Source organism: Scyliorhinus torazame, chromosome 4 (assembly GCF_047496885.1).
Source record: "Scyliorhinus torazame isolate Kashiwa2021f chromosome 4, sScyTor2.1, whole genome shotgun sequence".
Lineage (NCBI taxonomy): Eukaryota > Metazoa > Chordata > Chondrichthyes > Carcharhiniformes > Scyliorhinidae > Scyliorhinus > Scyliorhinus torazame.
Window position 1 is genome coordinate 297,416,022 of NC_092710.1, and position 27,209 is coordinate 297,443,230.

Here is a 27,209-nt window from a genome sequence, read left to right on the forward strand (position 1 = left end):
AGTAGAAGGAGAACTCCTTCACCCTCGGCTGCCCAAATCTCCATGGATCCACCCCACCCACCCCATCAGCTCCATGAATCCTCTTAGTTCCTTTGCCATTGCTGGCTCCCTGCCCGTTTTTGAGCTTGACCGGTCCAAGCCAGGGTCCATAACTGTGTTGAAATTCCCTCCCATGACCAACCTGTGCGAGTCCAGGTTCGGTATCTTCCCCAGCATCCTCTTTATAAACTCCACATCATCCCAATTTGGCGCATACACATTTACTAATACCACCTGCACCCTCCAGTTTCCCACTGACCATAATATATCGACCTCCCACGTCCAAGACTATTCTACCCACCTCAAACACCACCCGCTTATTGATCAGGATCGCGACCCCTCTAGTCTTTGAATCGAGTCCCTAGTGAAAGACCTGGCTGACCCAGCCTTTCCTCAGTCCAACCTGGTCCGTTACTCTAAGGTGGGCCTCCTGCAACATTACCACGTCCGCCTTCAATCCCTTAAGATGGGCGAACACACGTGCCCTTTTGACCGGCCCATTTAACCCTTGAACATTCCAGGTGATCAGCCTAGTTGGGGGGCTCATTGCCCCCCCCTCCCTCCGCCGATCAGCCATCCCCTTTTTTAGGCCCGCCTCCAGCCCGTGCTCTGCACCTCCTCAGGTCCATCCCCAGGCAGCCCCCGCCCTCAAACTCCTCTCTGTCCCTCAGCCCAAGTCCCTCCCTTGTCAGCAGAACATTCACCCCCCCCCTCTTCCCCCTAGTAACAACAGCCTGTAACCCAACCCCTTTACTAAACCAAACATATGCATCCCCCCCCCCCCACTGCGCTTCCGGGAGCTAGCTCGCCCAGCTAGCTTGATGGCCCCATTCCCGGCGCCAGATAGTCTCCCCAATATTGTTCCCCCCCCCCCCCCCCGCTCATACAAACAAACTCCAACATCAAACAATCCCCACACAATTGCCCAACAGAACAACACCAAGATCAAAACAAGCACACCTCCATCCCCCAACAGTGCCAATGAAAACCTTAACTCACTCAGCTCTACCGCTGGTTACAAATCAATGCAAACGGCATCACAAACATCTTCCATGAAATGCAAAATGAGAAACTTTTTACAAAAACAGAAACAAAAAGAAAATACAAAAACATGAACGTTGCAGCCAAGTTTAAAAGTTCTCAATCCATCACCAGCCCTTTCTTTTTCCCTGTTATGGGCCAGGGTTTAGAGAACCCCAAAGTGTATCATGGAGTTCACCTGACCCACAACTTTTACTAGATTGTGGTATGGGGAGCACACGGCCTACTCTACAGGTATGGTACAGCAGAAATGGAAAAGTATTTTTTAAAGCGAAACAATGTTTATTCTATGAACTCAAGTTAACCTTTTGAAAACATACAGTGAACATCTTAGCAACCATTAATTCAAATACAACCCCCAAAGAATACAACACTAAGTAATCCTTTAAGCTTTCCTTTTAACATCCATAAGACTTAAAACACCTTTTACCAAAAGCACATCAGGTTAAAGTCACTACTGTTATTAGTTTTAAATCACCATAATCGATTTACAGTCTTTAGATTACAGAGTGAGATTCATACACCTTCTGGCTGTGACTGCAGCTATCCAGCTCTGAAAACGAAACTAAAACACACCCTGCAGCAAACAGCCTAAAACGAAAGTAAAAAGCTGACAGACAGCCCAGCTCCACCCACTCTTTGACATCACTGCAGTAATTAACACCTATTCCTCAAAGGTACTCTCAGTACAGATATTTATATACATACCCATTTATAAACACCCATTTCTTAAAGGTACTCTCACATGACACCTCCCCCCAAGAAAAAAATATAAACCATCAACTTCAAGATGCTTTCATTTTTCACCTTTTCACTATCCTTTAAGAAATGCACACAGTAAATATACTTTTGTCCTTTCAAAAAACAACACACGTAAACTAATATAGTCCATTGTTTTTTCGTTTTTCCTTGAACAAGAAGGTCTCTGCATGAACCGTCCATTTCTCTATGCCTTGGCATTTCTCTTTAAAGTCAGATACTTTAGTTCAATCTGATCACAGAGTCCCTTGCAATTCTCCAACACAGGAGCATTGGTTATCACAGCTTTCAGGCCATCAAATACCTGTTGAAAGTCCGTTGTCCACTGAAATTTCCGACGTTTCTTCAGCAAGTCCATCAGTGGAGCAACCACACTACTGTGCACGGTAGCATTGTGGATAGCACAATTGCTTCACAGCTCCAGGGTCCCAGGTTCAATTCCGGCTTGGGCCACTGTCTGTGCGGTGTCTGCACATTCTCCCCCTGTGTGCGTGGGTTTCCTCCGGGTGCTCCGGTTTCCTCCCACAGTCCAAAGATGTGCAGGTTAGGTGGATTGACCATGATAAATTGCCCTTAGTGTCCAAAATTGCCCTTAGTGTTGGGTGGGGTTACTGAGTTATGGGGATAGGGTGGAAGTGTTGACCTTGGGTAGGGTGCTCTTTCCAAGAGCCGGTGCAGACTCGATGGGCCAAATGGCCTCCTTCTGCACTGTAAATTTTATGTAAAACTGTTCCACAAATGTTCGATCAAATCCACTCATGCCAAGAAATCACATTATTTCCCTTTGTCTCGAGGGTATTGAAAACTCCTCAAGGAAAGTGACTTGGGGTTTTCCAAATTCACTTTTGGCTAGATTTATCACCAAACCCGTCTCCTGAAGTCGATCAAATAACTCCATCAGATGTTTTCAATGTTCTTTCCATGTCTGGCTGAAAATTACCAGATCGTCGATGTATACCACACAATTGGGTAATCCTGAAACGACTTTGTTAGTTGAAATGTGGCTGGGGTGTTTTTCATGCCAAATGGCATAACTTTGAATTGGTATATATCATCTGGAGTCACAAAAGCTGAAATCACCTTTGCCCTTTCGGATAAATGTACCTGCCAGTAACCTTTAAGTAAATCCAGTTTGGAAATAAATGCTGATTGTCCCACTTTCTCAATGCAATCCTCCAAACGTGGGATAGGATAAGAGTCCGTCCTTGTAACTGCATTAACCTTTCTATAGTCCACACACAACCGTTGGGTACCGTCTGGTTTTGGTACCATCACTATGGGTGAGCTCCATTGGCTGCAACCCACTTCAATTATGCCATTTTTAAGCATACTCTCAATCTCTTTGTTAACCTGTGCCAATTTTAAAGGGTTAAGTCTATATGGATGTTGTTTGATTGGAACAGCATTTCCCACATCTACATCATGTATAGCCATTTTAGTACTTCCCAATTGATCGCCACAAACTTGCCCATGTGATATCAATAACTCTTTCAGGTCAATTTGTTTTTCCTCTGGAAGGTAACTCAATAATTTATCCCAATTTTTAAGAATATCCTCATTTTCCAATTTAATTTGAGGTATGTCAAATTCACAGTCATCTGGATTTGGTTCGTCACTTTGAGTTAGTATCATTAAAACCTCCTCCTTTTTCTCTCCTTCCCTTTCAAAGCATATTCACATGACACACTCAGTGAGTATTCCTTCTATCTGGTGTTTTTAACCACATAATTCACCTCACTTAATTTTCTTTCAATCTGATAAGGTCCACAAAACCTTGTTTTTAAAGGTTCACCTACCACTGGTAACAACACTAAAACTTTGAACTACGAACTTTGGATTTCTTGTCCGCTACCCGTTTCATCACATTTTGTACAACTATTAAATGTTGTCTAGCCAATTCACCTGCTCTATTTAATCGTTCCCTGAAATTTGACACGTAATCCAACAATGTAATTTCTGATTTCTCACTCACCAATTTTTCCTTAATCAATTTAAGTGGTCCTCTTACCTCATGACCAAAAATTAGTTCAAAAGGACTAAATTTGGTTGACTCATTAGGAGCATCCCTAATTGTAAACTACGAATGGAATTCCTTTATCCCAATTCTCTGGATTATCTTGACAATAAACCCTCAACATTGTCTTTAATGTCTGATGCCACCTTTCTAATGCTCCCTGCGATTCTGGGTGGTACGCAGTTGATTTAAATTGTTTTATTCCTCAGCTATCCATAACTTCTTCGAATAACCTTGAGATAAAATTCGATCCTTGATCCGATTGTATTTCTGTGGGTAGCCCATGTCGAGTAAAGAATTTAAGTAACTCCTCCACAATCTTTTTAGCTGCAATATTGCGTACTGGAATGGCCTCTGGAAACCTAGTAGACACATCCATTATAGTCAAAAGATATAAATTCCCACTTTGCGCAGGACCGCTTCTTAAAACGAAATCAATTAGGACCCGTGTAAAAGGTTCCTCAAATGCTGGAATGGGTATTAAGGACGTTGATTTTATCATCACTTGAGGTTTCCCTATCACTTGACATGTGTGACATGATTGACAAAATTTAACTACATCTTTATGTAGTCCAGGCCAATAAAAATGTTTCTGGATTTTAGCTCGAGTTTTCCTTATTCCCAAATGACCTCCCACTGGTACCTCATGTGCAACTCGCAATACCTCCTTTCTATACCCTACCGGCAATACTACTTGATGAACTTCTGCCCACTTTTCCTCCGCCTGCATATGTAAAGGTCTCCATTTTCTCATCAAGACATCACTTTTGTGGTAATAACACTCTGGTATACACTCAGATTCCTCTTCCGTGTATGCTTTCTGATACATCTGTTTTATTTCTATATCTTTCTGTTGTGACTCCACCAATTTTCCTGAACTAAAAATATCCGCCTCATCCTCCACCTGTTCTTGGTCTTTTTCAACCATCTGATCAAAAATTGTTTCTGATAATTGCACTTCAACGTCATCTTCACTCTTTGATTTCTCCTCTTGTCTTAATCTGTGACTTTGCGACCTTGTTACCACACAATCCGGCAAAATCCCATGATATTTGTCCTTCGACACTTCAGTTGTCTGATTTTCCACTGGCTTATCAACCACAGTAGGCATCACTCCCACCTGCGATCCAGCTATATCATTACCCAAGATAAACTGTATTCCTGGACAAGATGGTTTCTCTATTACTCCTACTACCACTTCACCACACTTCACCAGACTTTCCAACCTTACCTTATATAATTGAACACTACTCCTCTCACCCTGAATTCCACATATTACCACCTTTTCTGGCAACATTGTTCCCAAACTACATAACTCCTCATCTCTTACCATTAAAGATTGACTAGCTCCCGTATCTCTTAAAATTGTGACTTCTTTACCTGCTCCTTCTGATACACAAGAGTAAACTTTACCCACACAAGTAAATTCTTTAAAGAGATCTGGCAACTTCTTATTAATCACCTCTTGATCAGGCTGTACAATCTTTTGCACCTCCTTCGCTTCACTTGGGCTTTCCTTTACCACTTTAACAAACCCTAATGTAATGTCTTATCCTGTTTTACCACATCAGCCTTCCCAGTGCTTTTCTTCAACCACCAACACTGTGACTTTACATGGCCTAGTTTATCACAGTGAAAACATTTGAAACTTTTCATTTCTTTTCCACCCACCTGGATTTTATTTTTAATCTGAGGTACAATCCCCTTATTATCTCCCATCAGATCACCTTTACCACTTGAGTATTTCTCATGCCCCCAGTTTCTATCCCTCACAGGCTGAAACTGATGACGGATACCAAGCTTTGATTTATGAACTAATTCATAATCATCTGCCATTTCCGCTGCTAATCTCACCGTTTTAACCCTCTGCTCTTCCACATGAGTTCTCACTACATTAGGAATTGAATTTTTAAACTCCTCCAAAAGTATAATTTCTCTGAGAGCTTCATACATTTTGTTTATTTTCAAAGCCCTTATCCACCTATCACAATTACTCTGTTTGATCCTTTCAAACTCCATGTATATTTGACCAAATTCTTTCCTTAAATTTCTAAACCTTTGGCTGTAAGCTTCAGGCACTAGTTCAAATGCACCTAAGATGGATTTTTTTCACCTCCTCATACGACCCAGATACCTCCTCCGGTAGTGATGCAAACAGTTCACTAGCCCTACCTACCAGCTTTGTTTGAATCAGTAATACGCACATGTCCTGTGGCCATTTCATTTGTTTAGCTACCTTCTCAAATGAAATGAAAAAGGCTTCTACCTCTTTCTCATCAAACCTTGGCAATGCTTGGACATATTTAAATAGATCCCCACCAAGCCTTCGACTTTGACGCTCGTTCTCACTATCCTCATCACTATCCACCAACTGTACGTTTCTCTTTACGTCTGCCAATTTTAACTGACTGTCATGTTTCATGGCCATTTACTGAAGTTCAAACTCTCTCCCTTTATCTTTTTCCCTGATCTGTATCTCCCTTTCTCTTTTTGTTCTGCTAAGGCTATTCTTTCTGTTTTCCTCTCATCTCTTTTTCCTCTCTCTCTCTTTCTCTTTCCTCTCTCTCTTTTTCCTCTCTCTCTCTCTTTCGTATTCAAGCTGCTTTAATTCTTTCTCATATTCCATTTGTTTAATTTGCAACTGAATTTTTGCTATTTCCAATGAGTCAAACTGTATCTCAGGCAGCTTTAAATGCTTAGCCACTGCCATAATCACCTCACCTTTTCGCATTTCGTCAGGTAATGTTAACTGCAATGTTTTTGCCAAATCTAACAGTCTGCTTTTAGTCTCTGTCCGTAAGGCACTGCGTGTGACTGTCTCTACCCCCAAAAATTTCAGAGCCTCTGAAAGAGCCATTGTCCACAACACACTCCCTACTTAAACTGAAATACCACACCTGAAAAGTACCCACACTATGCTCACCCCTCACTGTCTTTAAGTTCACTAAGCCAATCCAAAAGATAGACTTTTATCCAGGACGAGCTGCCAATTTGTTATGAGCCAGGGTTTAGAGAACCCCAAAGTGTATCATAGAGTTCACCTGACCACAGCTTTTACTAGATTGTGGTATGGTACAGCAGAAATCGAAAAGTATTTTTTAAAGCGACACAATGTTTATTCTATGAACTCAAGTTAACTTTTTTAAAACATACAGTGAACATCTTAGCAACCATTAATTCAAATACAACCCCCAAAGAATACAACACTAAGTAATCCTTTAAGCTTTCCTTTTAACATGCATAAGACTTAAAACACCTTTTACCAGAAGCACATCAGGTTAAAGTCACTACTGTTATTAGTTTTAAATCACCAGGATCGATTTACAGTCTTTAGATTACAGAGAGAGAGATTCATACACCTTCTGGCTGTGACTGCAGCTATCCAGCTCTGAAAACGAAACTAAAACACACCCTGCAGCAAACAGCCTAAAACAAAAGTAAAAAGCTGACAGACAGCCCAGCTCCACCCACTCTCTGACATCACTGCAGTAATTAACACTCATTCCTTAAAGGTACTCTCACTACAGATATTTATATACATACCCATTTATAAACACCCATTTCTTAAAGGTACTTTCTCATGACATCGCAAAGTCCAATGCGTCCTCAGGCCACTCGAAGTAGGAGTGCTGATCCGAATGCGTGACCCAGAGACGGGCTGGATAAAACAGTCCAAACTTCACCTTTTTCTTAAAAAGGATCGACCTGATCTGGTTGAAGCCTGCTCCCCACCTGGCCACCTCTACACTCAGGTCCTGGTAAACCCGCAGGATGTTATTGTCCCACTTACAACTCCGTGACTGCTTGGTCCACTGTAGAATTCGCTTCATATCCAAGAACCTGTGGAATCTCATCACCATTGCCCTCGGGGGGTCTCCCATTCGCGGCTTCCTCACGAGTGCTCTGTGAGCCCTATCCACCTCCATGGGCCGGGAGAATGCCCCATCCCCCAGCAGCTTCATAAACATGTCTGCGATGTATGCCCCAGCGTCCGTTCCTTCGGACCCCTCCGGGAGCCCGACGATTCTTAGGTTCTGCCGGCGGGACCTATTTTCTAGGTTCTCCACCTTCTCCAGGAGCTTCTTCTGCTGGTCCCTCAGCATCCCTACCTCCAGCTCCACCGCAGTCTGATGTTCCTCCTGCTCAGCCAGCGCCTTCTCTACCTTTTGGATCGCCCGGATGACTTGCATCAGCTGCTCCATAGACTGGTGGGTCGACAAGCCAGAGGTCCGAACCTCCGCCATCCTGTCTTCTGTTGCAGCTCCAGCCCAAGCCTTCTCTATCCTTTTGTTTCTGCCCTTACAAACACTTCTCGTCCTTCTCTCCATGCACCGAAGTTGTAATTCAATAAACAATTGCCACTAACATCCGTTTTATAATTCAAGTCCGGTAGAAAAACGGGGGAAAGGTCCAAAAGTCTGACCAGAGCGGGAGCCACCAAATGTGTGACATGCTCCTTCATAGCCGCCACCGGAAGTCGTGTGACATGATCTTAAGCACAACTTTGATTTGATTAAAAGCAAATTACTGCAGATGCTGGAATTGGAAACGAAAGAGAAAATGCTGGAAAATCTCAGCAGGTCTGGCAGCATCTGTCGGGAGAGAAAAGAGCTAACGTTTCGAGTTCGATGACTCTTTGTCAAAGCTTTGACAAAGAGTCATCGTACTCGAAATGTTAGCTCTTTTCTCTCCCGACAGATGCTGCCAGTCATGCTGAGATTTTCCAGCATTTTCTCTTTCGCTTTGATCTGATTTGATTTATTGTCACATGTACCGAAGTACAGTGAAAAGTATTTTTCTGTGGCCAAGGGAACTTACACAGTAAATACATAGTAAACAAAAAAAGAATAATCAGCGGAGAACATTGAAAAATGGTACAATGACAAAAAGTGATTGGTTGCAGTGCGGAGCAAGAGGCCAAACAAAGCAGATACATGAGGAAGAGCAACATAGGGCGTCGTGAATAGTGTTCTTACAGGGAACAGATCAGTCCGAGAGAGAGTCGTTGAGGAGTCTAGTAGCTGTGGGGAAGAAGCTGTTCCTATGTCTGGATGTCCGGGTCTTCAGACTTCTGTATCTTCTGCTTGATGGAAGGGTCTGGAAGAAGGCAAAGCCTGGGTGGGAGGGGTCTCTGATAATGCTGTCTGCCTTCCTAAGGCAGCGGGAGGTGTAGCCAGAATCAATGTGAGGGTGGCAAGCTTGTGTGATGTGTTGGGCTGAGTTCACCAAACTCTGCAGTTTCTTGCGATCTTGGGCCGAGCAGTTGCCATACCAAGCTGTGATGCAGCCGGGTAGCATTGCTCTCTATGGCACATCTGTAGAAGTTTGTGAGAGTCGATGCAGACATGCCGAATTTCTTTAGCTTCTGTAGGATGTAGAGACGCTGTTGGGCTTTCTTGACTGTTGCATCAACGTGAGTGGACCAGGACAGACTGTCGGTAATGGTGACCCCCAGAAACTTTTTTAAAATATAAATTTAGAGTACCCAATTCATTTTATGTTAGCTTATGTTACGGAGATTCTCCAAGGCGGCCTTCAGGATGCGCGACAATGCAGAATCGCCGAGCAGAAACTTATAGCCAAGTTCGGCACGTATGAGTATGGCCTCAACCGGGATCTTGGATTCATGTCGCATCTGGCCTGGGCTTGCGAAATCCTACCAACTGTCCTGGCTTGAGACAATTCACAGCTCTTTAACCTGGGATTATCCCTCTCTCCAGTCGTTCTGTCTGGACCTATAAAGACTTAATTACCTGCAAAAACTCGCATTCAAAGTATCGACTTGCATCTTTGACTTTGTCTATATATATGTTTCTGGAACTTACCTCTTCATTCACCTGAGAAAGGAGCAGTGCTCCGAAAGCTAGTGATTCGAAACAAACCTGTTGGACTTTAACCTGGTGTTGTAAGACTTCTTACTATAGGGAGTACAGTAGAGGACTGAACACACATCCTTGCGGGGCCCCCGTGTTGAGGACTATTGTGGAGGAGGTGCTGGTGCCTATCCTGACAGATTGGGGTCTGTTGGTGAGGAAGTCAAGGATACAGCTCCAAGATTGCAGAGTTTGGTTATACGTCTTGTCGGGATAATGGTGTTGAAGGTGGAGCTGTAGTCTATGAACAGCAGTCTCACGTAGGTGTCCTTTTTTTCGAGGTGTTCGAGTGTTAATTGTAGGGCATGGGAGATAGCACCTGCTGTGGACCGGTTGCAGTGATAGGCGAACTGCAATGGATTGAGGCCGTCTGGGAGGGTGGCGTTGATCCGTCTCATGACTAGCCACTCGAAGCATTCCACGATAAAAGACATCAGGGCCACCGGTCGGTAGTCGTTGAGGCAGGCTACCTTGTTCTTTTTTGGTATTGGTATTATGGTGGTCTTCTGAAGGAGGTGGGGACATTGGAACGGAGGAGTGAAGTGTTGAAGATGTCTGCAAATACACTCGCCAGCTGGTCCGCCAAACTTTTCATTTGGCAGTTTGGTGTATTGTTGTCAATGGATGCTACAAGGTTCCAGCATCATTTGTGGCATCATCATGCTGGCTGGGGATTGCAGCATCTGCTCTGTGGTCTTTGGATTTCTGTCTCAACTGACGTCTGAGCCGTAGGTTGAGGCTCTTCTCATTGCTAATTCCTTGATTGTCATCTACTCAAGGTGTGGTAACCATCTGAGGTTGGTCTGACCAATGAGGGGCTTCTGGCATCTGTAACGACAGAAGACAAGCCGACAAACCTGCTCTGCAGAGAGAGAAAACAATTTTCTCAGGAGAGAAAAAGACTTTACAGGTGACGTACATTACCTCGAAGATGTGTTTGCCACCATACCTTAATAGAAACATAGAACCATAAAAAATAGAAGCAGGAGGAGGTAATTTGGCCCGTCGAGCCTGCTCCACCATTCATTATGATAATGGCCGATCATCCAAGTCAATAACGTAATCCTGCTTTTCCCCCATATCCTTTGACCCCCTTCGCCCTAAGCTGTATCTAACTGCTTCTTGAAAACACAGAATGTTTTGGCCTCAACTACTTCCTGAGCTAGCGAACTCCACAGGCAGCCCACTCTCTGGGTGAAGAAATTTCTCCTCGTCTCTGTCCTAAATGGTCTACCCCGTATCTTCAGACTGTGACCTCCGGTTCTGGATACACCCACCATCGGGAACATCCTTCCTGCATCTACCCCTGTTAGACGTTTATAGGTTTCTATGAGATACCCCCTCATTCTTCTGAACTCCAGCAAATACAATTCTAACCAACTCAATCTCTCCTCATATGTCAGTCCCACCATCCCAGGAATCAGTATGTTAAACCTTCGCTGCACTCCCTCTAGAGGAAGAACATGCTTCCTCAGATAACAATAACAACAATAATCTTTATTGTCACAAGTAGGCTTACATTAACATGGCTATGAAGTTACTGTGAAAGCACCAAGTCGCTACATTCCAGCACCTGTTCGGGTAGACAGAGGGAGAATTCAGAATGTCCAAATGACCTAACAGCACGTCTTTTGGGACTTGTAGGAGGAAACCGGAGCACCCGGAGTGAACTCATGCAGACACAGGGAGAACGTGCAGACTCCGCACAGACAGTGACCCAAGCCGGGAATCGAACCTCAGACCCTGGTGTTGTGAAGCAACAGTGCTAACCACTGTGCTGCCGTGCCGCTCGGAGACCAAAATTGCACACACTATTCCAAGTGAGGCCCCACCATGGATATGTATAATTGCAGCAAGACATCTCTGCTCCTGTACTCTAATCCTCTCGCAATGAAGGCCAGCATACAATTTGCCTTCTTTACAGCCTGTTGTACCTGCATGCTTACCTTCGGTGACTGGTTCCACAATCATGCCTGTGACCAGCATGAGGTACCTTTCTTACATGCCCCATTTCTTTATGCATGTTCTGCCCTAGAGTGTCACCTACAATTAGGGGGCCTATAAACTACTCCCACATGTGACTTATTGTATTTTCTGTTTCATAACTCTACTTAAACTGATTTTATATCTTGCTCTTTTGACCTAAGGTCATCTCTCACTACGTACTAATGACATCCTTAATTAACAGAGCTAGCCCATCACCTTTTCCTAGCTTCCTGGGCGGGATTCTCCACTCCCACGCCGAAGTGGCCGCGCCGTCGTGAACGGCCCCGGTCCCGACCGATTCAGGCCCTGACAATGGGCCAGGATCGGGGCCGAGTCATCTACACGCGCCAGGCCTTGTCGCCCGCGTAAAAGCGGCGCCGCATAGATGACGCGGCCGGCGCCGCAGAACGGGCGTCATCCGCGCATGCGTGGTTGCCGTCCTCTCTAAGTCCGCCCCGCAAGAAGATGGGGGACGGATCTTGCGGGGCCGCGGAAGAAAGGAGGTCCTCCTTCAGAGAGGACGGCCCGACGATCGGTGGGCACCGATCACCCTCCCACAGGCCGCCCCCCCCCAGCGTTCACGCACCGCCAACGACTGCAGCGACCAGGTGTGGGCGCCTCCGGGGGGAACCCGCCGTTTTGGCCTGGCCGCTCGGCCCATCCGGGCCTCAGAATAGCGGGGGAGCCGGAGAATCGCCATTTTGGGTGTCTCTGGTGATTCTCCGGCCTGCGGCCCGCGAAACTCGACCGGGCCGTTCCCGCCGCTTGGGAGAATCGCGGGAGGGCGTCGGACCGGCGTCCCCGGAAATTTTGGCGGCCCAGGCGATTCTCCCAACCGGCGTGGGCCGGTGCAGGGAACGGGGGGTTTGTTTTCTGTTGCCATGGTTGGCTTTTGTATTTCTTGGTTATGGATATATTGAAAGTGCCTTGAATAAAATGTTTTTTTTAAACTTTCACAGCATATACATCACACAAAAGAGCCATTTGCTCAAACAGTGCATGCTGGCTTATGCTCCACTTGAGCCTCCTCCTTTCTTTCTTCGTCTAATCTATTCTTGTAACTCATTATTCTCCCTCAAATGCTTGTCCAGCTTCCCCTTAAATACTATTTGATTCATCCATTCTATGTCTCACCATTCTTTGAGTAAAGACGTTTCTATAATTATGATGATAACCTTTAACATGAGCTTTTATTTCACGTTTTGCTTTTCTGCAGTGCAATCTTTTCTTAGACTGGTCCTTTGCTAACACACAGTATTCACGTTTAATCTCTAACTTTATATCCACACTTTTTGAACTGTTCATTGAGTCATAGAAACCCTACAGTGCAGGAGGAGGCCATTCGGTCCATCGAGTCTGCACTGACCCTGTAGAGCACTAGGCCACGTCCCCACCCTATCGTTGTAGCCCAACCATTAAGGTGCAATTTAGCATGGCCAATCCACCTAACCAGCACATCTTTGGACTGTGGGAGGAAACCGGAGCACCCAGAGGAAACGCATGCAGACACTGGGAGAACATGCAAACTCCGCACAGACAGTCATTGAAGGCTGGAGTTTAAACTGGGTCCCTGGCGCTGTGAGGCAGCAATGCTAACCACTGTGCCGCCGCACCACCCCTGCTTCTGCTGAATTCTTTAATTTTCAATAGAACGTTTCCAGTTCAGAGAGGAACTGTTGAAAATCAACACTGTTGAAATGTTGAAAAAAGGAAAAGTCAATCATTGCTCACTTAATATCAGTATTTAAAAGTATTGATAGGACAAGTTATGTATCATATTGTTCAAAATTTAAAACATCTAAATTGGTGTCCTCAGCTTCACTTTACACTGATTGGTAAGTATGCTATTTTTCTGCCAATATATCAATATGTTAATTGAAAAAAAATAAAGTTGCATGAAAAATGTAGGAGGAGCTTTTATAATCTTTATTAGTGTCACAAGTAGGCTTACATTAGCACTGCAATGAAGTTACTGTTAATAGTTTAATAAACATGTTAAAGCTATCTCCAAGTCTAAACCTTCCTTTGTCAGAGTGCACATCAAGGAAGCAGCTTATGCTACGTCAAGAGCATAACAAAACATGGTACCAGTGAGTAACTGTTTAAATCCATATAGCTCAACTCAACAAAACAGTGACAACCAGCAACAACACCCAGGCAAGATGATGTTCGGGATTCCGGTTCCACAGATGCTCAGGTACCACGGCAATCTCAGTGAAAACTGGCGTTGGTTCAGGCAGAGATTCGAGATCTACCTGGTAGCGTTCGACTTAGATGGCGTGGTGGATGCAGAGAAAAATAAAGCTTCTACTTACCATTGCGGGTCCAGAAGCAGCTGAAATCTTCCAGACCTTCAAATACTCAAAGGGGCAAAACAAGAGCGACTTCCAGGCAGTCCTGGACAAATTCCAAGAATTCTGTGAGGAACATACAAGAAGAAAAGGTAAAAGAGGCACCAAAACTCACCGCGAGGTAGGCTTGCAGCAACGAACGGCAGTTTTGAATTTCAGCCACCTTGGAAAAGGTGCTGCACATGCGCAGTTGCGCGAAGAGCACACATAATGGGAAGGTCCATTTGCGCATGCGCGAGAAGCCGCGCATGCGCAATTGCGAAAAAGGCCCCACGTAAAGGAACAGTGATCTGCGCATGCGCAATTGCATCCTACGCACTATGTCACAAGCGTTGTGACGTCAGAGGCCCTGGACCATGCCCACTTAAAGGGGAAATGTCCCAAAACACAAAAAAAAAAAATTTTAAGCTTCAAAACCAGATTCTTTCACCTGGAACGACAGCACAATGCCTGAAATTCAACCGATAGCTGAAAGTAACCTCCGCAGAATCCTGCAACAAGCAGTTAGCACCGCCCAAAGAGATGATACAGTCCTTGAAGACTATGACTCAGACCTTGAATTTTTCTTTGGACATCGCCAAATGCCAGCTCCGACACAAAACGTGACGATATGGTCTTGGAAGACAATGACTCAGATGAAGCTTTCACCTTGGGAGGCTACACCAGTACCAAATCCGATCCGTAACATGACGTGTTGTACATTGACGACCCCGACGACGAGTTCTTCGGATTGGGGAATCTTCAGCCCAGCATATATGACATCCCGAGTCATGAGTGCAGGATTATGCTGCGGCTTGACGCCAAGAGACAGAGAGCGGTACAAGCCCACAGAGAGCGGCCTGCTGCCACACAGAGCGTGGTCCATGCACCACGAAGGGTCCAAGCCTCCACAGCGAGCTTATGGACAGACTCCACAATAGAAGCAACGCAAGACTCCAGAGCGCAGTCCTTGCATGAACAAGAAATGATGACAGTTTCCACAGAGAGACCAATGCACGATTCCACACAAGGAACGCTGCAAGACTCCACAAAAGGAGTGACACAAGCCTCCACAGCGAGCTCGTGGACAGCCTCCATGATAGAAGCAATGCAAGACTCCAAAGCGCAGTCCTTGCATGAACAAGACCATGAGGGTCTAGCAACCTCCTCTGAGCAACCAGCAGCAGACAATGCAAGTCTGCCACGCTCAAGTGGACAACAGAAAGACTATGACAGTCTAGCCACACTCAAGTGTACAGCAAGCAGACTATGAAGTCTACCACAGCTCAAGTGAACAACAAGAAGACATTGAGGCTCTACCCACTGTATGTGCGACAAGTGACGATGGCATCCCACTTCCCATACCTGATGTGCAACGTGGCAGACCTCAGCTAGAATGTACAGAGGCACTAGACAATCACAGTGAGACTACTGGTCACTCCGGTAACACTCACTCATTCAAACCTCACTCGCTCGAGCCTCTCCGCAAGCAAATGCACTCCTGACTGTTTTAACTCCAGACGTGGACCATCAAGAGACATCAGAAGATGCAAGTGAACCTGAAATGACTCCGGACGGGGAGCATCAAGAAGCCAAAACTGACTCAGGTGAAACAGACCAGACTCCAGACGGGGAGCGCCATGAACTCAGTGACGGCCTTCTCAAGGAGACAGCAGATGCCACAAAGCACGCTAACACGAGTAACTGTGTGAAGGACTCGTATTATCCACAGAGTATGGTCCTTGAGCGCAGCAAACACGGCAACAAAACCAACCACCACAACAACAACATCAACGACAATAGCAAGAAGCGTACCAAAGGCAACAACGTCGACAACAAGCACGACAAAAACAACACCTATGGAATTACGACTGGTACGACATGGTACAACTCTGCAAATGAGGGACACTGTTACTGCTCAGCTCAGTACAATGACATGCCATGGCAGGATCATGCATCTTACCAATTCACGTTTGCTGCACTATCAACTGGCAACCTGGCTATCAGGACAGATGCCATCAAGATTTACCACCACAAGCATCGAAAGAAAAAAAAATAGCCCAAATCCGACAACAAAGTGATTTGACCATTTCTTGGTTCCTTCAGCACAGGGACACTGATGGCATTTACAATGCAATGCCACCATCAACATCACCAACTCACCAACCAAACATGAAAGCCACTTGACCATAATAATTAATGAACTTTGGACTCATGCATATGATTTGGACTTATTGTTTAATGATCACTGTTATCATAACTTGTACAGAGTATCACTCATCTACCCAATTTGTTCAATTTTCTTTAACACTGTACAGAAAATATGTAACATGAAAAAAGGGGGGATATGGTGATATACATCACTGTAATACACAAAGGGTTAATGTACATACACTACACCTAGCTAGACACTAGAGGGAACACCAAGACATGACACACAGACATTCAACCAATAGGTCAGTAAGATAGGACACGACCAATGGGCAGTCACGATACACACAGAGGTGACACTACCCCAGGAGGGCATTACACCAACCCATATAAAAGGACACAGCACACATGCTCAGTCTCTTTCCCAGTGGAGACTCTCAGTGAGTACAGACACAGGGTTGATTACACATCACACCCACAACGTGGATTGTAGCAGACTGTTTCGTCAGTCTGAGTAGCTATAGCAGGATTAACAGTAGCGTCGAATCCAAGTAGGAGAATTGTTAATAGTTTAATGAACGTGTTAAAGCTATCTCCAAGTCTGAACCTTCCTTTGTCAGAGTGCACATCAAGGAAGCAGCTTATGCTACGTCAAGAGCATAACAAAACAGTTACTGTGACAATCCCCTAGTTACCTGTTCGGGTACATTGAGGGAGAATTCAGAATGTCCAATTCACCTAACAAGCACATCTTTCGGGACTTGTGGGAGGAAACCAGAGCACTGGGACAAAACCCAAGCAGACACAGGGAGAATGTACAGACTCCACACAGTCAGTGACCCAAGCTAGGGAATCGAATCCGGGTCTCTGGCACTGTGAAGCACCAGTGCTAACCACTATGCTGTTTGGCTAGATAAATAAAAAATATACAATTATATATATATATATAAAATATCTCTTTATTGTGTTGTTTCCATTCTATTCACTATCCGTCGCTGTGATTTTAAAAAACATTATTCGTAGGATGTGTGCTTCGCTGGCAAGGTCTGCTTTATTGCCCATCCTTAAATACCCTTGAGAAGGTGGTGATGAGCTGCTTTATTGAGCTAGTGTAGGTATCTAAGGTGCTGTTGAGAAGGACATTCCAAAATATTGAACGAGCGATATTTAAGGAATGGTGATAAATGGGATGATGTGTGGCTTATAGGTGGTAGTTTCCATGCCTCTGCTGCCCTTGGCTTTCTAAATGGTGGAGAGGTTCAGGGTTTGAAGGTTCTGTCGAAGGAGCCTTGTAGATGATACACATTGCTGCCACTGTGCGTCAGCAGTGGAGGAAGTGAATGCATAAGATGGTGGATCGCGTTTGTCCTGGACTGTGTTTCCATGTTGGAGCAGCACCCGTCCAGACAAATGGAGAGTATTCCCTCACAATCCTGACTGGTGGCCTGTAGATGGTGGACAGGCTTTGGAATTGAGAGGTGAGTTCCTTGTCTCAGAATTCCCAGCCTCTACTTGTTCTTGTAGCCACAGAATTTCTGGCGAGCCCAATTAATTTTCTGGTAAATTCCAATGCCCCCAGAATGTTAACAGTGGGGGACTCAGTGATGATAATGATGTTGAATATTGTGGAGAATGGTTAGATTCACTTTCTGGTTGGAATTGGCTATTGCCTAGCATTTGTGTGCTACCATAAGACCATAAGACATAGGAGCGGAAGTAAGGCCATTCGGCCCATCGAGTCCACTCCACCATTCAATCATGGCTGATTTCAACTCCATTTACCCGCTCTCTCTCTATAGCCCTTAATTCCTTGAGAAATCAAGAATTTATCAACTTCTGTCTTAAAGACACTCAACGTCCCGGCCTCCACCGCCCTCTGTGGCAATGAATTCCACAGACCCACCACTCTCTGGCTGAAGAAATTTCTCCTCATCTCTGTTCTAAAGTGACTCCCTTTAATTCTAAGGCTGTGCCCCCGGGTCCTAGTCTCCCCTGCTAATGGAAACAACTTCCCTACATCCACCCTATCTAAGCCATTCATTATCTTGTAAGTTTCTATTAGATCTCCCCTCAACCTCCTAAACTCCAATGAATATAATCCCAGGATCCTCAGACGTTCATCGTATGTTAGGCCTACCATTCCTGGGATCCTGCTACAGATGTTACATGCCAATTATCAACCTAAGTTTGAATGGTATCCACATCTTCTTACATATGGGATGTGGACTGCTTCTAAGCAACCAAGTTGCTTCCATAACTAGGCTTTGGTTGATTTTTTTATTATTTACATTGGCGAGTAGAAGGTTCAGGCGTTCTGGGTTGCAGAATTCATGATGTGTGCTGTTTCTGTGAAAATCTGGCAGGAGAAAGGACAGGTTCTGAAATTTGTTTCCCACAGATATGGAAAACTCCACCAGGCAGCCTCACTTAGAGAACAGTCCAGCTCAAATTTGATTAAGGTTAGAATTTAAACTCCACCTCCATGTTTAGGAGTGGCATATTAAAAAAATCATGATTTCTGTTGACAGTAAAAGCTGGACTTTAGTAAACGGAGTTATTTGGAATGATGTCAGATTGTTGTCAGGCAGTTGTAACCGAGAAGTAATCTGCAACAACCTGTATTTAGAGGGACTAGTCTTTAGTTTCTGGTGTCAGGTTTTTTTTCAGTCTTAAGGAAGCTGCCTTTAAAATTGTCCATAATTCTATTAAATGTTGCCAGAGAATAAAAGTGATAATTATATGGCATGATTATCATCAGTCTGCTAAACTACTATTAACTTATCTTTATTTTGATAGGTTAGTAAGGAATGATATATTAGCAGTTGCTGTAACATATTATTGTTATATTTTGATAAATACAGTGTTATAGTAAAATATATAATACTTTGTATGCTTGTAGTACTTTTAAAAATATTAATTTGCATTATTTTCCTTTTACTAGCCCCAACAAAAGTATCATTAAAATATTGCAAGCTACAATGTAACTTTTTGTAAATGTAAATTTAAAGTCTTCTTAGCATCTCTGAAATTGTGTGAATAATCGCAAGTTTTTGAATGGTTTGTTATTTTCTCACTGGAAGGTCACTGCTACTCTGAGAAACTTGGCAGACCTGCCTCAGTCCCGATCCAGATTCCTGAGCACTGGAGCACTATTGGAACTATGTGTGGTACTGGAACAGCATGTTAATGATAAAGACATCTGTACAAATGTAGCCAGAATATTCAGGTAAAAGGGAAAAGTATTGATGGCAATTGTTAGAACCTTCAAATAATCTGTGGACAGATTATCTCAGAATTGAATTCCATTTTGCTTTAAACTTTACTGAATAGTATATTCCATTGAATTATAACTAATTAATATGTCTAGATTAGAAACTACACAATTTTTGGGGGAATTCAAAAGCACTCAAAAATGCCTCCAGACACAAAGACCAAAATCTTCTGCTTTATTTAAATTCATGTCCAATCAATTTAGAATGTTTTGATACAAAATAGACCGGATGCTGGAAATCTGAAATAAATGCAGAAAATGCTGGAAATAATCTACAGGTGTGACAGCATCTGGAGAGAGAAAACAGAGTTAACAGGCTAGGAATTCAGTCATGTGGCAGTACAGATGTCTAACACTGCTTCTCGAGGGCATGATGTTCCACCAGCCGCTCTCTTCACAGCCCATGCAGTGTTGTAGCAGAACTGCATCCCTTGTGTCAGCTATAGTCATAGAGGTTTACAGCATGAAAACAGGCTCTTCGGCCCTACTTGGCTATGCTGCCCAGGTTTTACCCCTAAGCTAGTCCCAATTGCCCGCATTTGGCCCGTATCCCTCTTTCCCCATCTTTCCCATATAACTGTCTAAATGCTTTTTAAAAGACAAAATTGTACCCACCTCTACTACTGCCTCTGGCAGCTTGTTCCAGACACTCACCATCCTCCGTGTGAATAATTTGCCCCTCTGGACCCTTTTGTATTTCTCCCCCCCTCACCTTAAACCTATGCCCTCTAGTTTTAAATTCCCCTACCTTTAAGAAAAGATGTTGACTAACTACCTTTTATCTATGCCCCTCATTATTTTACAGACCTCTATAAGATCACCCCTAAGCCTCCAATGCTCCAGGGAAAATAGTCCCAATCTATCCAGCCTCTCCTTATCACTCAAACCATCAAGTCCCGGTAGCACCCGAGTAAATCTTTCCTGCACTCTTTCTAGTTTAATAAAACTAAAAGGCTTTGAGTTGGCACTAACCTGAGGTCACACTGCCAAACCGGATTCCAAATTTAGACCATGCCTTGTGTACATAGGCCTTCATCATTCCTCACAGATTTGGATTGAGACTGCAAAGTGGACCTCCAGCTTTCCTAAAAGGACTGTACACCCAAATTGGAAGTACAGTAATTTTTGACAACTTTTCTGATTGCAAAGTGAAATATTCTGGAGTACTTCTTTCAATCTTTTCTGTTGATCTCTTTGATTTGCTGTCTCCCTGTGGGGAGGACAGAGGAGTAGATGACTTATATGTACACAAAGGCAGCAACAGGTAGGGAGACAGCAGTGTCAGTGTCTCCGTGTCTGCAGGGTGACAGGGAGATGAGCAGTGGCTGCAGAGAAGGTTGGCACCAAGTTGGAACCAACCATCCAAAGCACCCAGCATCTCCCTATTCATGCCCACGAGTGCTTTCCTGCATGATGCCCATTGATGTTCTCATCTGAGTCCTCTGTAGAAGAATTTGTTTGTGACCTCACCCTGATAAGCTAGCAAAAAAGCCATCCTTTACTATTCGTCTGGGTGCAGCCCACTCGTGACTCAATGTGCTGATTCCAACTCGCCTCCACAGTGTACATTCAATGCAGAATCTGAGCTGGAGGCTGAGAACTTCAGATCAAGTATTGGGGCCTCTTCCTAATTACTGTGTTGTTGCTTTCTTTCTCCTCCTCCCATAGTTTCATAAGAACCAGGAGCAGGAGTAGGACATTTGGCCCCTTGAGCCTGCTCCGTCATTCAATAAGATCATGGCTGATCTTTTTGTGGACTCGGCTCCACTTATGCGCCTGCTCACCATGACCCTTATTCCTTTACTGTTCAAAAATCAATCTATATTTGCCTTAAAAACATTCAATAAGATAGCCTTAACTGCTTAACTGGGCAGGGAATTCCACAGATTCACAACCCTTTGGGTGAAAAGGTTTCTCCTCAACTCAGTCCGAAATATGCTCACCTTTATTTTGAGGCTATGCCCCCTAGTTCTAGTTTCACTCGCCAGTGGAAACAACCTCCCTGCTTCTATCTTATCTATTCCCTTCATAATTTTATATGTTTCTATCATATCCTCCCCCTCATTCTTCTACATTCCAATGAGTAGAGTCCCAGTCTACTCAGTCTCTCCTCACAATCTTTTCAACTCCGGAATCAACCTAGTGAATCTCCTTTGCACCCCCTCCAGTTCCAGTACATCTTTTCTCAAGTAAGAAGACCAAAACAGTACACAGTACTCCAGGTGTGGCCTCACCAGCACCCTTTCCAGCTGCAACAGAACCACCTTGTTTTTAAACTCCATTCCTCTAGCAATGAAGGGCAAAATTACATTTGCCTTCTTAATTACCTGCTGCACCTGCAAACCAACTTTTTGTGATTCACGCACAAGGACACCCTGGTCCCTCTGCCCAGCAGCATTTTGTACCATTTAAATAATAGTCCATTTTGCTGTTATTCCTACCAAAATGGATGACTTCACATTTACTAACATTGTACTCCATCTGCCAGACCTTTGCCCACTCACCTAAACTATCTATATTCCTCTGCAGACTTTGTGTCCTCTACACACTTTGCTCTACCACTCATCTTAGTGTGATTTGCAAACTTTGACACATTACAATTGGTCCCCAACTCCAAATCATCTGTGTTTTTGGGGGGTGGGCAGGCAGCAATTCTTGGGTATCTGAAAGTAGAAAATCAGAAAACCAAGACTGGTTCATTGATGTTCCTTTAGTGAAGGAAATCTGCATCCTTTCCTGGTCTGGCCTACATGTGATTCCAGATACGCAGCAATGTGGTTGACTCTTAACAGACCACTGAAATGGTGTGGCAAGGCACTGTGTCCAAGGGCACATTAGGGATGTGCAACAAAATGCTGGCCTTGCCAGCAATGCCCACATCCCATGAAAGAACAAATTAAGCAAAGTGGGATGTAATACATGTCATCAGCAGCTCGCTCATCTTGCCAGATAGTAGAATGAGGATGTGCTAAGAGCCAAGGTGGGGTATAAGACGGTCATCTTCAATGTTCTCCACAATGCCTGAAGCCAAGGTCCAATCACAGTTGGGGGCCAGATGACACTGAGAGCCATCTACTCTGGAGAAGCAGGCATCTTTTTCCCTGCAGGTGCTACTCTGCTCCTTTGTGCTTCATGCCACATTTTCCTGCAAGAAAGAGCGAAGAATGTCAGTGATGTGTGGCACTGTGTTTGGCTAATGTGGCTGCCTTAGCTGAATAGCTGGAGGTATGTGAAGGCAGCGAGATATAGATGTGAAGTTGGCAGCAGTGAGGTGGAGTATCTGAATGTTAGCTTTAAGTCCTAAGGGTCAGGGAGTGCTGCTGGATGAGTAATGGGGGTGCAGTGCATTCAACAGCATGAGAGATTTATGGTGCTGTGGGAGATATCATGTGGAGATGCATTCAATGACCGTGACAAACCAGGGGCGTCATTCTCCGACCCCCCGCCGGGTTGGAGAATCGCCGGGGGCTGCCGTGAATCCCGCCCCCGCCGGTTGCCGAAGTCTCCGGTACCGGATATTCGGTGGGGGCGGGAATCGGGCCGTGCCGGTTGGCGGGCCCCCCCGCTGGATTCTCCGGCCCGGATGGGCCGAAGTCCCGCCGATAAATTGCCTGACCCGCCGGCGTGGATTAAACCACCTTTTGAAAGGCGGGATAAGGCGGCGTGGGCGGGCTCCGGGGTCCTGGGGGGGGCGCGGGGCGATCTGACCCCGGGGGGTGCCCCCACGGTGGCCTGGCCCGCGATCGGGGCCCACCGATCCGCGGGCGGGCCTGTGTCGTGGGGGCACTCTTTCCCTTCCACCTCCGCCACGGTCTCCACCATGGCGGAGGCGGTAGAGACTCCCTCCACTGCGCATGCGCGGGAAACTTTCAACGGCCGCTGACGCTCCCGCGCATGCGCCGCACCGACATGTAATTTCCGCGCCAGCTGGCGGGGCAACAAAGGCCGTTTCCGCCAGCTGGCGGGACGGAAATTCCTCCGGCGTCGGCCTAGCCCCTCAATCTTGGGGCTCGGCCCCCAAAGATGCGGAGCATTCCGCACCTTTGGGGCGGCACGATGCCCATCTGATTGGCGCCGCTTTGGGCGCCAGTCGGCGGACATCGCGCCGTTTCGGGAGAATTTTGCCCCAGGGGCGAGATTCTCCGACCCCCCCGCCGGGTCGGAGAATCGGCGGGGGCTGGCGTGAATCCCGCCCCCGCCGGTTGCCGAATTCTCCGGCGGCGGGGGCGGGAATCGCGCCGCGCCGGTTGGCGGGCCCCCCCCCCCCCCCCCCCGTGATTCTCCGGCCTGGATGGGCCGAAGTCCCACTGCTAGAATGCCTGTCCCGCCGGCGTGGATTGAACCACCTACCTCACTGGCGGGACAAGGCGGCGCGGGCGGGCTCCGGAGTCCTGGGGGGGGGGGGGCGCGGGGCGATCTGGCCCCGGGGGGTGCCCCATGGAGGCCTGGCCCGCGATCGGGGCCCACCGATCCGCGGGTGGGCCTGTGCCGTGGGGCACTCTTTTCCTTCCGCCTTCGCCACGGTCTCCACCATGGCGGAGGCGGAAGAGACTCCCTCCACAGCGCATGCGCGGGGATGCCGTGAGCGGCCGCTAACGCTCCCGCGCATATGCCGCCTGCCAATGTCATTTCCGCGCCAGCTAGCGGGGCACTTCCACCAGCTGGCGGGGTGGAAATCAGTCCGGCGTGGGCCTAGCCCCTCAAGGTTAGGGCTCGGCCCCCCAAGATGCGGAGGATTCCGCACCTTTGGGGTGGCGCGATGCCCGACTGATTTGCGCCGTTTCTGGCGCCGGTCAGCGGACATCGCGCCGATACCGGAGAATTTCGCCCCAGGTATTGAACTACTTGGCGACCTTTTAATTTTGGCGGTGGTCAGTGGGAGCATTACCAGACATTACCCCACCACCATGGGATGTCTCCTGCCCATCCCCACCACTAATGTCTCCAGCATTTAATCTGTCACTCTGGAAACATTGCTCAGCTCTGGTGTTTAATTTTCTGGTATTTTAAGTTGCAGCAATTTTCTTCAGTGCAATTTCCTTTTTAAGAGTGTCAGCATGCCTTTAAAAAGGGAAGTGACATCGAAACAAACCTGTTTGACTTTAACCTGGTGTTGTAAGACTTCTTACTGTGCTCACCCCAGTCCAACGCCGGCATCTCCACATCTTAAAAAGGGAAGATTACCTGACCCCGTGGTTTATATACAATGATGCCTCACCCACCCCTTCGTTCCTCGCAGGCAGCATTTAGCAAAAGAGAATAGTGTGGGAACTAGTTGGTCAAATGCAATGAGGTTGGAATGTCAAATTTGCATGTTGCCCGCCTCAATCTTAATGAGTGTGGACCAGTTGTGCATTGGGATCCTAGTGCCCAAATTACAGGTCTATCCAATTTCTGAGCAATATAGCAGATCAATGACTTGACAAAATGTTAACTGTGTTTCTCTCTTCATAGATGCTGACTGATCTGGATATTTGCAGCATATGCTGTTTTTATTGCAGTGTCAATCATAGTCAGTAAACCCATTTTCATCCTTTAAATGTGGAGTGACAGATTTAAATTAAATACTGTTCTGTAATTGGGTGTTATGGTACTGTAATTTGCATTTGTTGCTTCTTGGGCAGCTGCAGAATGGTATTGAAAGTTAACAGTAGAACTGCAATTATTCCTTCCTTGACATTTAAAACTTTCCTCCATTCTACTTTATGCACGTGTGAATGACTCATTGAAGCTGGTATTTGTGTTTTTCTTTCTCTTGTGAGCTTAAGTATACTTTAATCTGCTTCAGCTATTTTTAGTCTGTCAAGACAAATACTTTCTGTTATTTTACAGTACATTTTCGTGACCTATAAGAAAAGCAAATAAATATAAAATTCAGCTGAGTTAAAATTAAATAGGGACACACTTTTGTATAAAAGGAAACTGTGATAACTGTTTTTGTCAGAAAGATTGCATGAGCCATTTTAAAGATCCTGATGTGGAGATGCCAGCGTTGGACTGGGGTGAGCACAGTATTACAACACCAGGTTAAAGTCCAACAGGTTTGTTTCGATGTCACTAGCTTTCGGAGCGCTGCTCCTTCCTCAGGTGAATGAAGAGGTATGCTCCAGAAACATATATATAGACAGATCCAAAGATGCCAGACAATGCTTGGAATGCGAGCATTAGCAGGTGATTAAATCTTTACAGATCCAGAGATGGGGTAACCCCAGGTTAAAGAGGTGTGAATTGTGTCAAGCCAGGACAGTTGGTAGGATTTTGCAGGCCAGATGGTGGGGGATGAATGTAATGCGACATGAATCCCAGGTCCCGGGTCCTGTTTTAAAGGTCAATCTGGAAAGAAGAGCTGAGCCAGATGCAGCACTTAACAAGTGCAGTACTCTTTGATTTACGCCACCAGATTATATACAGGACCTTAACCCATGCTATTATACTGTAATTACCCTACACTGCCGTTAAAATGTAAAAATAAAATTATAATGTTTCAATAACTTTCCTGAATTTCTTTTGCCCAATAAGTAACTTTAAGTAAGGGATGCTTCTATTTTAAGAAAATAATCTGCCTCACTAGTAAAAATGTTACAGAAAATGCTTGCTCATTATTCTGCTGTCCTTACACATGAGCTGTGAATTGGAAAGTAATGAAAATAAATCAGCTGAAGTCATACAGTGTATGAGTCATTGGTGTTCTGCAATGAATTGGTACTGTGTGTGTGTTTCTGCTTTTGCTATTTCTCATGTGGTTATTGTTTTTTCTTCCTCATTGAATTAGATGTTTAATAGTTTACAAAGAGTTATGATTAGGGTGCATTAATCCTGTTTAAGGCGGTGAGATATGACTGAGATGATGGTAAAGCAGGGTGAGTCCATTAACCACATCTGCAATATATTGCAGAGACTTTCCCGTAACATGCAGGGCACCTTCGATTGAATGAAACGAGATTCTTAAAGCACCAGAGTAGCAGAAATTATTGCTTTAGTACCTGCAATGAACACTTCCACAGGACTTTCCTAGTTCAATAGTCAGCCTTTTTTTAAAGTAAATTTAGAGTACCCAATTATTTTTTTCCAATTAAGGGCCAATTTAGCATGGCCAATTAACCTACCCTGCACATCTTTGGGTTGTGAGGGTGAGACCCACGCAGACACTGGGAGAATGTGCAACCTCCACACAGGCAGTGACGCAGTGCCGGAATCGAACCTGGGTCCTCAGCGCCGTAGGCAGCAGTGTTAACCACTGCGCCACTGTGCTGCCCTAGCTCAATAGTCAGTCTTTGATGTAACTGACCAGTATCACATCTGAGCCATTGTCCCGCACTGCTGGTCTTCAAGGAGTGATCACAAATGGCATAATTTCTCCTAAGACATTTTCCTTAGACTCTCCAATTATTGAGGGAGCTTCAGACATGGGTCTGGCTTCCTTGGCACTCCAAGAAGCTTAGTTGCTTCACTAACACATCACCTCAGATCCCTTAAGGTTCCAGGGGACCCTTCCCAGTCAACCATCGTTCTTCAGTCCTGACACATCCAGTCATGATTGATCGTGGTTAATTAAATAAGGAACAATAGGAGGAGGCTCCACAAACACACCCATCCTCAAAGGTGGAGGAGCCCAACACATCAATGTAAAAAACAAGGCTGAAGCATTTGCACCCATTTCACTCAAGTGCCTGATCCACCTTGGCCTCCTCTTGAAGTCCCCACTGTCACAGGTGCCAGTCTTCAGTGGATTCAATTCACTCAAT

General features: G+C 45.4%; 1 protein-coding gene across 2 annotated transcripts in view; it reads left to right on the forward strand.

Moving 5' to 3' along the window:
- Positions 1 to 27,209, forward strand: part of armc2 (armadillo repeat containing 2) — a 316,108-nt gene that overhangs the window by 206,989 nt on the left and 81,910 nt on the right. For both annotated transcript variants that reach the window (XM_072499968.1, XM_072499969.1), the window contains one exon: positions 19,274 to 19,419. In XM_072499968.1, coding sequence (XP_072356069.1) covers positions 19,274 to 19,419 — 146 coding nt within the window. The remainder of the gene's footprint in view (positions 1 to 19,273; positions 19,420 to 27,209) is intronic.